Below are 18418 nucleotides of genomic sequence, written 5' to 3'. Positions count from 1 at the left end.
CAGCCATGTAGCCTTCATTCGGTCAGCTACGGAGGCCGGCATCATTAACCTCGACTCCGGCTAGGAAGAACAGGAATTAGTCTAAATTATTGTTCTAAAAATTGTAAAACTTCTTAAATTTCAATAAAAATTATCGATTTCGCTTTTTTTTGGAGATTTTTATTGGGCCGCCGATGTAGGCATCCCCTCACAATATGGAGGGAACGTGTGCCGGCGCCTCCTATAGAGCCTTGTCGGCAGTGTTGCCAGTCATAATATGGGGTGCGCCGGTGGAGATGCTCTTATGTCGTCATGTTTTTCTATGCATGTGAATTTGCATGTGTGCTATGTTTACAATTGCGGAAAGAGAACACGTCAAAGAGCCATGGCAACATACCGGTATTCAGCTAGTATTGGTAAAGAGCTATATTACCACAGCCCTCAAAAGGGCATTGCTGAAGATGCATCTACTTCATGAAATATGTGTCGCATCATGTACAGACATACTTCCGGTAACCAACGGCATACCCATTTCTCCTGTAGAAAGACAACATATATGCTAGTGCTCAGACTATCTTCAAGAGAGAACACAACTTACTTGTCACCGAGTCATGGCGTTATAACTAAAACTAGTAGCCATGAAGAGTTATTACTAGCCATGGCTTCTGGGATCGGCAACTTGATGAACTTTTCTGAATTCTGCACTTGAGTATTGACCAACAGCTCGTGCATGAGGTATCGTGGCATCACCAGAAGCTAGAGCAACTACGTTATCAAGGAAATACTGTTTTGGAAGCTTCCCAACAACATTACCTTCCTCATTGCCTTCCTTATCCAGAAAGGCAAAATGAGGAATGCCTTCTACCCCAAATTCGTCAAGCTCTTGTTCCCACTTTGTATTATCGACATTCAACATGACGAAGTTGATTTGGTCCCTACAAAGAATTCTCAAGGTAAGTTAACTAGAATCTGAAGAAATGTAACACTACTTCCCGTTCCAGTCAGTATTTGTATCTGTGTTGTTGACTTGTTGGTATAATGCCTTCAGATATGGTATAACTAGAACTGCTCTCTAACATGATGTAAATTTATGTTTCTTTCCAAAAATAAATTGAAATGCGCAAATGCATATGCACCTGGGTGTAGATCAGAATAATCGAGTTTTAGACTCACTTGAACTGTGGTGCATCAGTACTCATTGAAGAAATTACACAGCTACAAGGTTGTATTCTACTGATAGTGCATATTAGGATTCAGAAAAGTAATATAAGTTCAAATGTTAGAGGAAAGTTACCTGTACTGTTGTTCAACTTTGTAGATATCTGGAGCTAACTCTCGACAGACCTCACACCAGTCCGCGTAAAACTCAACAACAGTTGGTTTTCCATTTGCGAGAGCCTGCAGACGCAATAATCAGGTTATTTGGATTTTGAGGGCAATTAGGATTGTAATTCAAAGAAAATATGAGAATGAAATGTGGTCAGCAGAACCATACGAGGCTCAATCATCTATAGTGCACAAATTCTTTAAACACCAGTTTACCAATGGGCAACTCAGACAGGAGCAAGCTTTTACATGAAGCGTTATTAAATCTATGAACTACAACTAACCAAAATTTTCATGTCCAGGCATCTTCCCTAAAAAAATTAACATCTTGCAACTTGACTAAAATAAACTGAAAGAAACATTCATTGGATTAATGGAAAAAAAAATGGTAGGCCAATAAACAATAAATGCATGTTGAACTTAATCTGTCAAATGTCCATGAAATTGACTAGATGAGTTAACTGTTACGATTAGCTGATAAAAAGTTCTGATCAAGATTGAAGGACGTAGCATGGCTGGAATGACATGTTATATAAAGTAGGAACACTTAGATATATTTAGTGCCATCATTCTCATCGCTGTGTGTTGAGTTCTACCATAATCAGCAATGTAGCATGTTTAGCTGTTCACTTACTGCAACCATAAGCATCAACATATATGTGGAAGGTTGCGCTAGCTAACTTCAAGTGGATAAAATGGCAGCAAAACCTTCTTTTCTGTTGACACTTAGCACTACCAACATATTCTGCACAGCAAGAATCCTTTTCCCCAGCATAGGTTGTTTTTACATTATTCAGTACAGAATTAAGAGCTAGAATCGCTGACCTCTTCATATGGTACAGCATTGGCTGCTAGATCTTTCAGAGAGAACCCGCCTAGTTTGAACCTCTGAGATGCAAAGAATCCCACCGCGCCAAGAGTGGAGAGCAAAGCTACCCTCCTGTTGAGATCCTTGTCTGGGACAGGTGGCTCTCCAGCAGGCTCCTGGGGTTTGCTACTGCTGCTGCTTGGCTGAGCCTTTTCCTCACCCAAATTAGCTTTGACCTCCTGCTCGTCCTGTGGAAGCAAGGGGAGCAGGAATCACTTCACAGTTCATGCTACAGTTCTATCTGACTGAAACATTTTGAGTACTAATGTGAATACTAAGCAAAGGGGGCAGTAATCAGTTCATCCGCTGTCCCGAATCAGTACGAATACGATGTTATCTTGGTGGGATGCTAGGCCTCACCGTCTTCGACTCCGCGGAGTCGGGCGGCGCGACGCAGGACAGGGTTCTCGGCCGGCGACGGCCCCGGCGCAGATGGACGAGGGGCGAAGGTGGAAGCGAGCGCCTGTGGGATCCAGCGAGGCCCGGCCGTAGGTCGGGGAGGAGGAGGCCGGAGCACCTCGAGACCACACTCGCCATTCTCGGTTACGGTTCGGGACTTCGGGATGGCGGAGGAATGAGGAAGGGACGAACTGACGAAGAGCCGCCTGGTGCCGGGTCAAAGGAGAAGATGATGATGTGGGTGGCGGACGCGGCGCCACGTCGCCCGTAATCGTGTGAAGGAATTCTGAGTTGCCTGAAATTTTGGTGAATCTCGGTCAGACGGTCACGAAAATATCTTTTTGAGCCTAAATTTGCAGTCTTCAATTAACTGCTAGTTTATCCTAAACTTGCAAAGTCCCTCCCTCAGGAAATATAAAGCCACTTCGTTTTTCGACTCAAACTTTAACTAATAAGTTAATAAACTAATATGAATTACATGGCATTCAAAAATATATGTTCCGGTGAACATTTCCAAAAACTTTTCAATGATATATTTTTGGATGATGTATAACTTATATTTAACTGACTAAATTATTAGTCAAAGTTTGACGCGCAATACATGTAACGCGCCCTCAACCGGCAAAAAGTGTCGAGTTCTCCAGAAAACTCCCCCGAATTAGTCAAGCACGCGCATCCCGACAACGCAACAATTGCCAGTAGCCAAAGTCAGTGTTTTGGCATCACATTTCCTCACGTTTCTTAGGGCGGCCCAAATGAGGTCGGGATGCAAACATAAAAATGGAAAAAAAAGAGGGCTTGTCCGTTTGGATCGGGGGCAATCCAGCGGTCCGACGCAAACACAAATTTTGACAACTTTTATTGATTTTCCCTGTTCACTATAAATTAATTTTTCTATTTGCATAGAAAATTAACATAGAGAAGAGTTTACAAATTAATTGTTTGATCAACAATTTACATAGAAACAGTTTATATAGAAAATTTGTTATGTAAATTGTTTTCTACGTGTCAGAGCATCTCCACTCGTTTGGCCTCTCCACGCCGAAATACGGACGAAACAACCGCCGGATTGGACGAAATAAAATCGTGGGGAGAACCATATTTCCAGTCGTCCACCCGGAGTTCGGCGGACAAAGTCGAAATTCAAACAAATCGTCGTCCCGCTACAAATACGGCCAGTTGATCGGCAAAAGGATCAGCCACAGATCGGCGATCGAAGGGAAATTACACTGAAACAGGGGCGTCGGTAGTCCCGCCTGGCACAGCGGTGTCTGACGGCCCAGTTTCCTCACACGCCGTGGTCGAAGCGGCGGCCGACGTCGCGGCAGCCGCAGTCGACGTCGAAGCGGCGGCAGTCGACGTCGTAGACGGTGAGGAAGACGAGGTAGGAGCCGGAGACGACGAAGAATTGGCCGGAGTGGGTCGGAGGATGTCGGTGCGATGGCCCTCGTACCAAATCCTCATCTCCTCGTCCATCAGGTCCGTGTTGCCGCCCATCAGAAACGCCAAGTCTGTGTTCCTCTTCTTCGCCGCCGCCATCCTCTTCAGCAGGGCGATCCGGGCGCCTTGGTTGGCGAGCATCTCCCTCCACCTGCCGTCGAACTTGTCGTCCCTCCCGGCGGCGTGCGTCCTCGCGTCGGCCCAGCACTTGTCGAACGACGCCTGCAGCCTCTCGGCGGGATGGCCCATCTTTTTGAGATCTTTGAGCTTCTTCTGGCCGAGTTCCGGGCGGCCATCCGACGAGCCTGGCGCCGGAGCGTCGGGCTTGTCTGTTTGTTCTTGCTCTTGGAGAGGTTCTTGCGGGTTTCCGCCCACTTCTCGCACTTCTCGATGCGGGAGAAGACGTTCGGGAACTTGAACGTCAAGCCGGTGTCGTCCTGGTATATGTCGAAAGCACGACACATCTGGGGAAAATGAGGACAGCGAGACGGGTCAGCTCACGGCGATCACTACATGCAGGGTCGACGGAGGAGCCACGGCGCGTGAGCATACCTTGGCTTCAAAGTCGTGGCCGCTCATCGGCCGTTCTTTGATCTCCTCCTGTATGTCGTGCCATTTGCTGCACGCCGTCTGTATGATCCCCCAATGGGTGCCCATGGCCTTGTCTCCCCGGTTCATGATCGTCTTGTTGAAGTAGGGATTGACGAGCTTGCGTTCGTCGAACGCCTGCTTCACTCGAAGCCAATACGTGTCATACGACCATGGGCGGACCTACCCTCCCTGTTGCCCGGGCGGCTGCCCAGGCTTCCGGCCGGCCGGCAAGCTGTATTTTCTACGTATTTGCACGTATTTGGTACTGTTTGACACTATTTAACACTGTTTGACACTGTTTGCCCAGGCTTCAAAATAGTTTTGGGTCCGCTTATGCATACGACTGATTGGCCCCGGTTATGCCGTTCATGGACACGGTCATCCAAGCTTCGGCGAGGCACTCCTCTTCCTTCCCCGTCCATTTGATACGCGGTTCGGCAGGCGGCGAGTCCTTCCTCTTCTTCTTTCCCTTCGACAGGTTGGCGTCGGCGACCTCGGCTTGAGTTGGTTCTTCCTCTTCTTCTTCTTCGACGGCTTGGCTTCCGTCGGCCACATCCTCCACCCACTCGTTGCGCGCCGCGACAGCTGCCGTCGCCCTCGCCTCCTCTTGCGTGAAGAACCCCGGGCTCGCAGCGGCGGCCATGGAGCCGGAATTGATCATCTCGTTCATCACCTCGTCGTTTGGCGACGCCATCGCACCGAACGGGAGTGGCCCTCGTCGCAGGGCCGGCGAGATGCCCTCGTACTGGTTCTCGTTCAGGTTGCCGACGACGAGCTCGGGCGGCGACGGCGTGAACCTGGACGTTTGGCCGTAGGTGGCCTCTTGGAACATGGCAGGCGATGACGGCGAGAAGCTGGAAGGGGAGAAAGTCGATGGGGAACTGCTTGTACATTGCATCGGCCATTGGCCGGGGAACATGGCGGCGCCGCCGCCGCAGCGAGCATGGCCCATGCTCATGGCCATGGAGATCTTCCTCGCTTGTTCGTCCTCCGCCGCCCTGCCGCTTGTTTCGATCTGGCGCCGAAGCTCGTCCGCCGCCCACTGTGCGTTGGTGTTGCGGTCAGAAACCCACCGGCGAGCAGCGACGGGCAACACAGTAGAGCCGGGAACAACTTAGGGCTGCGGCTGGCCCTGGTCCCTCCGAGCAACGGCCCGCAAAGATTCGGCACGCACGTCCGATGCTGATGCAAGGGCGTGCCACCGACCTATACCCGGCCGGGAAGGTGATGGATGTGCCTCGCTTAGTTTCTGCATGGCATACGGTAAACATTAAATACGAGCCTCGATCGGCTCTCAGGTTATCCTGTGAATCGGCTCAAAGAGCCGATCCACCCATGATTCGCACGAGGTGTACGAATATATGGTGGTCCTGCTTGATCAAAACAAAGCTAAAACGATCTACTACGATTTAGGGTTTTCACCGCATAATCGGAACATCCTACTCGTGATTGAGCCTCGCGGCCACGCACGGTGATCGTAAGCCGATCCTAGACAAGGCCTAAAAACCAACACGAAGTTGATCCCCGGAACATCCTGTCTAGGGCTAGCAAACTGCACCCTACGTGCCACTGGATCCTTCAACCCTTTGTAAGGCCTAACTATGCAGATATTAAACTAATCCTTGCAGAACAAGGAGCAACCATAACGGATCGGATCTACTAAATAATGATCAAGCGGGGTGCCGCCCTACACCTAAGATAGGTGTAAGGGCGGCTAGATGTCTAAGGGTTGCACGACGACGGCATATGATACGAAGAACAATGCTAACCCTAACACATCTAAGATAACTACGTTGCTCGCCATCAAAAAGGCTTCGATACGAGCAACGCATGAACAACGAATAAACTTGTACTGCCTAGATCGCAAGATGCGATCTAGGCAGCATGATGCTTACCGGAAGAAACCCTCGAGACAAGGGAGTTGGCGATGCGCCTAGATTGGTTTGTGGTGAACGTGATTGTTGTTTATTTCATAAACCCTAGATACATATTTATAGTCCGTAGACTTTCTAACGTGGGAATAATCCCAACCGTGCACGAGTCAAGCTCTAACTAACCGACACGTATCCTACTATATTACAGATACACGGGCAAACTAGCCCAAACTTTGCATAACACGCCGATTCACGTATTTCTTCCATGTATATTCTTCAAGTCCATCTTGATCGCGGCCCACCTCTGATTCGGTCAAATTCTGGTGATAACACATGCCCCCCTGGTTTTGGACTTTATATTTCCAAAATCACTCTGCTTTTCTTCGTCGGGTCATGTCGTGGCAGAACCGTCGCAGTATCCTTCATCATGATGCCTTGCCTTCTCGACTTCTATGCGCGATCTGGCAAATTTATTCCTGTTGGGCACCATCTCCTTGGAAACTGCTGTGGCATTGAATCTCCACTATATCCCCTTTATTTAACCACTCTAAACCGTTCGCCACTTCACCCTCCTGCTCCGTACTAGCCATCGGCAAAAAACCCCATTCCTCCGTAGCCATGTCTTCTTCCTCCTCCTCCTCTTCTGCCTCCTCGAACCCCTCCTACGTATCATCTCCCTTCCGTGAGCCGACGCCAGAGTGGGGCTCGTTGGCGGCGCACGACATCCTCGCCCCAACAACGTGGGACAAGGAGGAACACGATTCCTCCATCTGGTCCGAGGATGACAAATCCTTGACTGACGGAGAGGGCGGCCTTCAATTCCTCGTCGACGGGGAGGAGGAGGCGGAGAGCGAGGACGACCGCTTCTCCTGGGACGATTTCACCTCCTCCGAGGAAGAGGCGGAGGAGGACGACGATGACTCCCTCGAAGGTTACCCACCGGCGAAGCGCCTCCGCGCCTGGTGGGACGACGACAGCGATGACGACGATGAGGAAGATGAAGCTCCCGTAGAAGGCTACGGGAGCAACGACGAGGAGCCTATCAGCAGCTGCGCCGGCGGCAGCGACGACGACGACGAGGGCAGCAATGGCCCTTAGATCAGGGACTAGTAGTAGTAGTCGGCTTTTGTTCTTTCTTCCCTGAGCAATCGGCTCTTTCTTTGTAAGAAATCCCACTATTAATGAAGAAAATATTCCCCAATTTTGCTTTCTTGTCAACTTTGCCGATCGTCGAACGAAGTCGCTGTACAGAGGGCCGATGGCAGGGCATCGGCTTGTACTATAAACGCGATTTGAGGCCAAGCCGTTGCCTATTCCGCGGTCCAACAGGTCTAACTCACGTCCAAACCATCCTCCAACCTTAAACGCGCAGATTGAACTCCTCAGCAAACCCACTAGGAGATTCATCCCAAATATCATGATTTCTGGTCTGAAACCGATCTGCTAACCTGCTTAATTGAGCTTGTTCCTCTAGAGTCGATGGCAATGCATCGGCTTTTATTATTCTGAAGTCGATGCCCGTGCATCGGCTATACTCGCATACTGTTGTCTCCGCATGTTTTCTCAAGTCGTTGTCTGTGCATCGGCTGTGATTTTTTTTTACTGGCCGATTTAGAATCGGCCTCCATACCTCACTGCCCATCATCCCACATGCTTGGGAAATACTTCTTGAGATGTTGGCCATTGACGGCCACTTGGGAACTTCGCACCATCCAAGCTGTTCAAGCATGTAGGCATTGCCCTTCGAACACGGATGACTTTGTAAGGACCGTGCCAATTAGGAGACCATTTGCCATATGTTTTATCCCTGGTTCCTAGTGGCAACACGGCTTCCCATACTAGATCACCAACTTGAAACTCCTTTGGTCTCACCTTCTTATTGTATGCCCGAGCTACCCTGGCTTTATTCTCTTTAATCTTCTCCAACGACCAAAGTCTAAGTTACAGTTGCATCCTCAATAGTGTCACTCATCAAAGCTGCATATTCTTCAGCTGTTAGATCATTCACGAAACGTGACACGTCTTGATCCAGCCGTAATTTCCCAAGGTAATACGGCTTCCTGTCCATAGACGAGCTGGTATGGCGAAGTTTTTATAGCTCCATGGCATGACATGCGGTAGGCCCACAAAGCTTCTGATAACGTTTCATGCCAATCCCTAGGGTTCTCGTCAATTTTTCTCTTGATCAGCTTGATCAGGCTCTGATTGGACGCTTCAGCTTGCCCGTTGGCTTGAGCATAGTATGGAGATGATCGGATCAGCTTAATCCCCATGTCATCACAGAACTTTCTGAATTCTTTAGAAATAAAGACCGAACCTCCATCGGTCGTGATAGTTTGGGGAATCCCGAACCTATGAATGACGTGTTCTTTCACAAATTTGATCACATCTTCTGATTTCACCTTCTTCATAGGGACGGCCTCCACCCACTTGGTGAAGTAATCTGTAATAACCAAAATACATTCATGTTTTTTACTCGACGCCGGATGGATTTTGCCGATCATATCCATGCCCCACCCTCGAAACGACCAATGCTTGATGATAGGGTTCATTGCTGACGCGGGTACCATCTGAATCTTCCCGAACATCTGGCACGCTTGGCACCCCTTGTAGTACTTGAAGCAATCTTCAAGCATGGTGGGCCAATAAAACCCTGATCGCCTAATTAGCCACTTCATTTTATGAGCCGATCGGTGAGTTCCACAGTGCCTTCATGCACCTCATGTAAGAGCCGATTAGACTCGGTTGGTCCCGAGCACTTGAGTAGTAACCCTTCCAACGTCTCGTAGAACATGTCGTCTCCTATGAGGACATACTTCATGGCCTTGTATCTTATCCGTTTAGGTGCCCCCGAGCCGAATCTTTTAAGTAATTGAAGATTTCGGCTCTCCAATCATCTCGTTCCAAGAACTGCACCGAACTTCGACCCGTCCGATATGTCCTTATAGCCTGACGCCATTTGAGCGAGATCGTTGGCCTCGGTGTTTTGGGATCTTGGGACCCAATTAAAGTTGATGTACCGAAACTGTGTCATCAACTCACGGCATTCCATCCAATATGGGAAAAGCGATTCACTCTCGCACTTATAATCATCCGTGAGCTAGTTAATCACCAACTTTGAGTCTCCAAAAAGCTCTACTACTTCTGCCCTGGCTTCCAGCAGCAACTCCATTCCCTTACGCACCGCCTCATATTCAGCGACATTGTTGGTGCAAGGGGTAGATAGTCTGATGGAAAAGGAGTATGTTGCCCCCCGAGGCGACACGAGCAGAATGCCGATGCCACAACCATCCTCACAAGCCGATCCATCGAAGAACATAGCCCATGCACGTATAGATAGTGCTGCTATATTGGTATTGATCCGTTCAGCTATAAGATCGGCCAGCGCTTGTCCCTTGACTGCTTTCGCAGGCTTATACCGAAGATCGAACTCCGACAACGCAAACATCCACTTACCAAGTCGGCCTTTCAAAACAGGGGCCGACAGCATGTGCTTGACAACGTCTGACTTGCATATGACGATGATCTCTGCCGTCAAAAGGATGTGATGAAGCTTGGTGCGAGGTGAAGAACAGGCAAAGGCAAAGCTTCTAGACCTCGGGATACCTTGTCTCCGCGTCCAACATCCTTCTGCTGAGGTAGAAAACGACCTTTTCAACACCCTCATAGAGTTGCACCACCACCGAAGCGATGGACGTGTCGGCTCACGACAAGTAGATATAGAACGGCTTGTCTTGTTGGGGCAGAACTAGCACGAGCGGCGTTGTCGGATACCGCTTAATCTCATCAAACGCCTCGTCTGTCGTTCGCCCCCGAGTGAAACTCGTCATCAGATTTAATTTTCACCAGTGCTATGAACGGCTCGATTCGTCCTGACAGATTAGAGATAAATCGTCGGACAAAATTGATCTTGCCGATGAGACGTTGGAGTTCCTTCTTCGTGGTGGGCGGCTGCATGGTACGCACTGCCTCTTGACTTTTCAGGCCGATCTCAATTCCCCGTTCATGAACCAGAAAACTTAGGAACTGACCAGCCGTCACACCAAAAGCACACTTCTTCGGATTCATTCTCAGTCCGAACTTCCGAGTTCGGTCTAGGATGCGTCGTAAATCATCCAAGTGTCCTTCCATGGAGACAGATTTGACTACCACGTCGTCGATGTAGATTTCCACCAACTTGCCGATCAGATCGTGAAATATATAATTCATGGCTCGTTGGTACGTTGCACCAGCATTCTTCAACCCAAAGGTCATGACTACATATTCAAACAAGCCTACTGCCCTCGGTACTCTGAATGCGGCCTTGTGTATATCTTCACGGAGCCATGAAGATTTGGTTATAGCCGGCGTTGCCATCCATGAAGCTCAACACCTTGTGGCCAGCCGTTGCATTGATCAACGTTTACGCCACGAGGCATCGGATACTCATCTTTTGGAGTGGCTCGTTGAGATCTCGGGAATCGATGGCCACACGCCATCGGCCGTCCTTCTTCTCTACGGGAACGATCATCGGAGATCCACTCAGCATACCCGCATGGCCTCGATGAACCCGGCGGCCAACATCTTCTCGATTTTTTCTTGACTTCTTCCAGAATTTCGGCCTTCATCGACGTGCTCGTTGTTGGAACGGCCGAAATCCTTTCTTAAGGGGAGCCGATGTTCAATGATGCTCCTGTCTAACCCGGGCATCTCTGTGTAATCCCATGCAAAGCAATCCGGGTATTCTTTTAACGAGCTATCATCTGACCCCCGAGATGTGGATCTAACTTCTTGCTGATAAAAGTTGGTCGCGGCTTATCCCCGGGTCCGATGTCGACTTCCTCCGGCTCATCGGCCGATGTAAACCCATACCCTAGCTTCCCGTCACCGTGAGGTCGACACCAAATGCGGGGAGAGCGTGTGGTACGGATAATACGGGCCGATTGCCGGAATCGGCCTTCCTCTTGATTGTCACCAGGATTTTTTGGAAGTGTCGGGGCCGATCGCGTGGAACGGCTTCCTCCTTGTCCTTGCTATGAGAGCAGCTGCCCTCGTCTCCACCCTTACCAGAGTGGTGTCCAGGTCCTACCATGTTGATGTTGAACGAGAATCCTGGCTGGCACCCTCCAGGGTAAGTGCACTCCACCATGTTAACGGCGGGGAAGGGGTGAGTGTCGACTTTCATGGCGTACTTGGTTGAAAATTAGACGTCCTTGTTCTATCGACATTTGGATCTGCTGACGCCACACCCTGCAGTCGTTGGTGGTATGGGAGAACGAGTTATGCCATTTGCAGTATGGCTTTCCGTTCAGCTCCTGTACCGTGGGGATTTTGAGGCCTTCGGGTAACTTCAACTGCTTCTCCTTCAGTAAGAGGTCAAAAATCTGCTCAGTTTTAGTTACGTCGAAATCAAATCCTCTGGGCGGACCTGGTGGCTTAACCCATTTGCAGGATATGGGGGTTGCCCCCCGAGTCCATTCAGCCACTGCTACCTCTTGATCTCCCGCGGACCCTTCATCTTCTTCTGTTTCAACCAGGACTACCGCACGCTTGAATTTGTCCTGGTACAAGTCTGGGTGGCGCTGTTCATATAATGACAGTTTCTGAACCATGTGCGTCAATGAAGGGTAGTCTGCTTGGGAGGCCATATCCTTGATTGGTGATGCAAGGCCCACCACTGCCAACTCGACTGCTTCTTTTTCAGTCACACGAGCCGAATAACATCGGTTCCTAACGGTTCGAAGCGGCCGGACGTATTCCGCCACGGTTTCTCCACGCTTCGACGTACTTGTGCTAGATCGGCAAGGCCGGACTCGGAAGCCTCTGAGTGATACTGCATGTGGAACTGTTCTTCCAACTGCTTCCAAGTCCGGATTGAGTCTGGTGGCAGCGATGTGTACCACCCGAAAGCCGATCCTGTGAGGGACTGTGCGAAGAACCTCACACGTAGCTCATCTGCCGCTGAGATCGTGCCCAGCTGTGCCAAATATCGGCTCACATGCTCGATGGAGGCTGGAACCATCCGATCCATTAAACTTGGAGAAATCGGGGAGCCGATATTTGGGTGGTAGCGGGATGAACTCGTACTCGTTGGGGTACGGCTTGGAATAGCCGATTGTCCTCCTTTTCGGCACCATGCCGAACCTGGTCTCTCGAGATTGTGCTTGATCTGATCCGCGGTGCTGGGCTGCGAGAGTCGAACTACGAAGATTCGCCGGAGTGGCATACTTAGCCGGCCATGCTTGCTTTTCCAGCTCCGAGCCAAGCTGCGGGAGCTGAGCTGCGGAGGTTTGTCGGAGTGGCATACTTAGCTAGCCACGTACGCTTCTCAAGATCCGTTCCCGAAGCTCCTTCGTTGTTGCGAAGTCCCTCGCTGTCGCAGCTCTGGTTTGTGAGTGCCCGATTCTTGCGGTCGGCACGTATGTGCACGTGTATCCGTGAGGGATCTCCTTAGGCGCCTCATGCAAGAGCCGGTAGTCGCTAGGGTCACCACCGATCTTGTAGATGACGTATGCCGGTGAATTCGGCACCTCCGGTGCTGCCAACGCGAATGGCGGCGGTGGACGGGACTCGGAGTGGCATCTCTCCTTGGTAAGTCCCGAGAGCTGGTCCTGACGGAGAGTGCGATGCCTCATGATTTCTGGATCACCCGAAAGCGACACGCTCCAAAGTGTTCACCGGGCTCTCGGAATGGCGGTGCAGCGAGTGAGCTACCATGTAGTTAATCTCCCGACGCGAGGACCCGGTGCGTTCTTCGGACGGGGCGGACGGATCCACTCCATCGAGCGCGCCTTCGGGTGAGAACCCTTTCCACCGGACGCCATGTGAGCGGGTTATGTGAAAAGAGCCGATGAGGTCGGCTTCGAGGATCGCTTTGACCTCGTCATACTTCTTCTTGAGCTCCTCGGTCAAATCCTCGTACGTGACTGGAGTGCCTTCCGCCATCTCAGATGTAGATGGCGATGCGGTTGATGTCGAAGATTGTCCCACCGGGCGTGCCAGAATGTGTTGCGGTCAGAAACCCACCGGCGAGCGGCGACGGGCAACACAGTAGAGCCGGGAACAACTTAGGGCTGCGGCTGGCTACGGTCCCTCCGAGCGACGGCCCGCAAAGATTCGGCACGCACGTCCGATGCTGATGCAAGGGCGTGCCACCGACCTATACCGGCCGGGAAGGTGATGGATGTGCCTCGCTTAGTTTCTGCATGGCATACACGTAAACATTAAATACGAGCCTCGATCGGCTCTCGGGTTATCCCGTGAATCGGCTCAAAGAGCCGATCCACCCATGATTCGCACGAGGTGTACGAATATATGGTGGTCCTGCTTGATCAAAACAAAGCTAAAACGATCTACTACGATTTAGGGTTTTCACCGCATAATCGGAACATCCTACTCGTGATTGAGCCTCGCGGCCACACACGGTGATCGTAAGCCGATCCTAGACAAGGCCTAAAAACCAACACGAAGTTGATCCCGGAACATCCTGTCTAGGGCTAGCAAAGCTGCACCCTACGTGCCGCTGGATCCTTCAACCCTTTGTAAGGCCTAACTATGCGGATATTAAACTAATCCTTGCAGAACAAGGAGCAACCATAACGGATCGGATCTACTAAATAATGATCAAGCGGGGTGCCGCCCCTACACCTAAGATAGGTGTAAGGGCGGCTAGATGTCTAAGGGTTGCACGACGACAACATATGATACGAAGAACAATGCTAACCCTAACACATCTAAGATAACTACGTTGCTCGCCATCAAAAAGGCTTCGATACGAGCAACGCATGAACAACGAATAAACTTGTACTGCCTAGATCGCAAGGCAGCATGATGCTTACCGGAAGAAACCCTCGAGACAAGGGAGTTGGCGATGCGCCTAGATTGGTTTGTGGTGAACGTGATTGTTGTTTATTTCATAAACCCTAGATACATATTTATAGTCCGTAGACTTTCTAACGTGGGAATAATCCCAACCGTGCACGAGTCAAGCTCTAACTAACCGACACGTATCCTACTATATTACAGATACATGGGCAAACTAGCCCAAACTTTGCATAACAGGCCGATTCACGTATTTCTTCCATGTATATTCTTCAAGTCCATCTTGATCGCGGCCCACCTCTGATTCGGTCAAATTCTGGTGATAACAGTTGGACACACCCGGCGGCCGCTCCTTCTTCGTACGCGGCTTCCTCGCCTTCGGCGGCATGGTGGTGGACGAGAAGACGAGGAGGAGAATGGAGATGCCTACACAAATTCGGCGGGAGAGAATGGGGATATGCAAGCAAATTGGAGGGAAATCGACATGATTTGGCGGTCATGTCGCCGACTACGAGGGTCCACACGACGTTTCACGCCAAATTCTTTCGTCCGGAGTCCCCGAGCTCGCCTCGGGGGACCGGGGATGGCGTGGGCTCGCCGGATGGATGAAGGGCCAAATCCGAACGAAATCGAGGAACCGGGGGCGCGACTAAGCCGAATTTCGCCGTCCGGATGAAAAAAACGTCGCTCGGAGGCCTCGTTTGGGAGACGAGTGGAGATGCTCTCAAGCCGTTGGACTGAAGATTTGCTCTCCACATGTTTCGTGCGGATCAAAACGAATAATCTCGATCTGTTTGCATCGAACACGAACAGTTGGAGATGGCTCGTGCCTTGGGAAAACATTCCTTGCTCCTCGGCCAGGTGGTGCACCTCTGGGACGGAAGACGCATGGGCAAATTTGGGTCCCCGGCGGCCGGCGACTGATTGGCGACGACGGTACATGCGTCGCGATCACACACCACACTCGATCATTCTGTCGCTTGCCGAGATGGCCCTGCCCATTGCATGCATGCGTGATCGCGTACGTGACATGACAAGGACACCCTGGCCTTCCCCTTCGCTTTGTCAAGATCGCCTGTCCCCGATTAATGGACTGCACCCATGCACCATCATCATCTTCAGGCCGTCCGGACCCTGAGGAACGAGCGATGATGTGCGTTTGTTTAATCGGGGGAATTATGCGCTGTTATCAAGAGGGAACATTGCTAGATCTTGGCACATACGTCTACATGATGCTGGTTTCCAGCAGATACAGCCAACACGCCGGGCTGATTGTCGTGTACCACCATGCATGTGAGCTAATAGACGCGGAGAGGGAATGTACTGTAGCACATATAGTATGTTTTTGTTTAAGCAAGGCTACCTTGTCCTTTGCTCGGCACTCTTGCCGTGACTTCCTATTCCGGCCGAGATATATTTTGTCCCTGCGACCCTGCCCAACTTCGTCTGCATAAAAATAGTTCAGAGATGTACTGACACCGTACTGTTCGGCCACAGGTGAACCCAAAGAGGCAAAGGATGAAAGAGTAGCACCCTTGTTCAACTCAAAGAGGCCACTCGAGACTCTTGTAATGTTGGATTTGCATCATTTTTTTTTTTTTGAACAATTCGCCGGGTGAACACACCCGATCAAAGCTGCTATTTAAAAAACTGGAGTACAAGCAGGCCCTATGATTACAAAGAATTACACAGGGGTCCAAAACAAATAGCAAAGAAGACTCTAGATAAAACTCGACACGCGATCAAGTCCTCCATCGTCTTCTTCCTCCAGTTCCAGCTCCGGCGACGGTCTGCGGCCGCATCTCCGGGGAACAAGCCGCTTGGAGACGAAGCCGAGTAGAACACCGACAGCCAGAGCAAGCAGCAACGGAGCGGCAGCCCTACTGCCGTTGAGTCCGACGTGAAGACGGAAGCCGCCTTAGAAACGTCGGAGATGAGCTCCAAAGAGAAACCATCACCGGCAGCACACCAATCCCGAGCTCACGCCACGACCATGGGGTATGAGGAATCGAGAGAGGGACCAACAGCGACAAGTACAACATCATCATGAAGAAAGAAAGAGCAAGAACTGATATGCATCTCCGTCCCCCTCGCCACCACGGTCGGTCAGGTCGGAAAGCCACATCTCAGCTTACCTCTACGCCCCTCCCCCGCCACCATGGCCGGCCAAGGGAGCAGAGAGGCCACCTTCTTCTTCGACTGATGATTCCTAGGCACCTTATCGAAGGGCTGTGTCACCGAAGAGCTCCAGATCCAGATCCACCACGGATCTGGAGGGAGGCCGCCAGCGACGGCCACCCGGTGCCGTGCCAGAGCACCGGAGAGGCAAACAACCCCTGCCACCTCCAGATCAAGCCTCTGACAACCTCCTCGACCCCTCCCCCTCACCACCAAGGCCGGCCAGGAGCGGAAGAAGAGGTGTGCGGAAGAGCTTGAAGAAGATGACGCCGGCCTTATTGAAGAGATCGGTCGAGGAGGGCCCCCTGAACTCCGGCCATCGGAGCAGAGAGGGGAGCCACCAACGCTCGGCCCGCTCTGGAAGTAGCCAAGAACCAGAGCTTCTACTCCTAACCTAACCGGCAAAACGCCGGGAGACTAAACCTAATCTAGAAAACTAAGGCTGACGCCTCTCCTCCGCCACCTCCGGCCGACATCGTCGCCGAAGGGGCTCGGGCTCGGGCCAGATCTCGCGAAAGCGCGTCTAGCTACTGTAGCGGGCGGAGAGGAGGGATGGGGGAAAGTATAACTTTCCTTGTTGGATTTGCATCATGATTCATGCATTTGAGTTGTAAAGTGGATTGTAAGAGAGATTTTTTTTCAGTTGCAAGTAGAGTTGCAACTGAGAAAAAATTAGTTATAAATAAGGATACAACTAGTATAAAAAGTGCCTCCAAACCGTTAGTGTTAGAGATATATTCCGTGTACGCACGGATAGTCTAGCGTAGAGATAGGATTCTCGTGTCTTGCCTTGCACTCCAAGATGATCTCTGTACGCCTATATATACTCGTCCATGAGGCTCAATAATACATCCAACACATTACGCCAAATCTCTCTCTATCGTTCTACATTTAGATTTTCTTCGTAATTCATGCTAACGGTGAGTTGCAACACTGAATTTACCCGTCACAATGATAACAATTGAAAGAGCTTTCTCGGCGAGCAAGGTCAGCAAGTCTGAGTCACCCAACATAATGTCCACAATGGCTTCTTGATGAAATGATGCCAAGCTACATCAAGCAAGAGAATTTCGAAAGTCATGATCAATATAACTACTAGAGATTTTCAAAAGGAGGTAGAGTTTTGTCATTGCCTAGGACTTATATACGCCAATAAAGCTAATTTATTTTTACTCTATTTTTAGGTTCTACTTATGTTTAAATATTTTTCGATTTCTATTTTTCTAGGTTACTGTCTTAGAGTCATACATAATATTAATGTCTCGTGACTATTTTAGTTTTTCATCATTTTATAAAGTTTGCCCTGCCTTAATGTTTGCACAAGCAATGAGACACTTCGTCCTCGTGAAATCCTGAATGGATGCAAAATGGCGTCACTCCGGTTGTCAACTTGCCATAGCATGCACACTCATTGCATGAAGATCACAGAAAGGCAATGGATCGACTCACGAAAGGCTCGGTAAAAGGTTGCTAGGACCGCATCATGAGACGACCCTTGCCGTTGGTTCCTTAAAGGTTTGAACAAAGCTGAGACACACCACTGGTTGCTTGCCACCACCGCATACTCCCGTAGCCCCATGCCCTGCACTGCCAAGATCGCCAGCATCCGCATGGATATCCTCAAAATGTTACTGTGCTGAACGTGGCACGCTCTCACTGATCATCCATCTACTCATTCATTTCGCTATTCGGATTGATCATGTATATACCTCAGAGGTGTGATCAGAACTTGGAGGAGGTATGAACAAAAGGAACACCGGAGCAGTACCAACAACAGATTGTGGGCTGTAAGTTCGATGATGGGGATAACAGCACTCGCACAGCAGCAGTCTCAACATCGATCGCCTGACTCTCAAGGCGATCGAACGCGCAACTTCAGCTGGGACTAGCTGAAGCCATCGAAAACCTCCAAAGTGAAAAACAAAAAAGCACTCAAGTTGCCCTTGACCATAGCCTTTTTCTC

General features: G+C 50.2%; 1 protein-coding gene across 1 annotated transcript; it reads right to left on the bottom strand.

The window, feature by feature from the left end:
• Nucleotides 1-381: 381 nt before the first annotated feature.
• On the bottom strand, nt 382-2757 carry LOC124704400 (thioredoxin-like protein HCF164, chloroplastic). Its single transcript, XM_047236654.1, has 4 exons — nt 2534-2757; nt 2131-2361; nt 1274-1377; nt 382-914 (listed from the first exon to the last, which is right to left on the bottom strand). The coding sequence occupies exons 1-4, from the start codon at nt 2708-2710 to the stop codon at nt 632-634; spliced, it is 795 nt and encodes a 264-aa protein (XP_047092610.1). The 5' UTR covers nt 2711-2757; the 3' UTR covers nt 382-631.
• Between the last annotated feature and the right edge of the window lie 15661 nt (nt 2758-18418).

Source organism: Lolium rigidum, chromosome 3, assembly GCF_022539505.1.
Source record: "Lolium rigidum isolate FL_2022 chromosome 3, APGP_CSIRO_Lrig_0.1, whole genome shotgun sequence".
NCBI classification, from domain to species: domain Eukaryota; kingdom Viridiplantae; phylum Streptophyta; class Magnoliopsida; order Poales; family Poaceae; genus Lolium; species Lolium rigidum.
Note: the sequence above shows the minus strand (reverse complement) of the source record. Positions and strands in the feature narration are given on the sequence as shown.

Coding starts and splice junctions, on each gene's coding strand:
- LOC124704400 (XM_047236654.1), bottom strand. CDS start 2,710: ATGGCGAGTGTGGTCTCGAGGTGCTCCGGCCTCCTCCTCCCCGACCTA. Junction 1,378..2,130: donor ATGCTGTACCATATGAAGAG/GTCAGCGATTCT, acceptor TTGCGTCTGCAG/GCTCTCGCAAATGGAAAACC. Junction 915..1,273: donor AAAGTTGAACAACAGTACAG/GTAACTTTCCTC, acceptor AATTCTTTGTAG/GGACCAAATCAACTTCGTCA.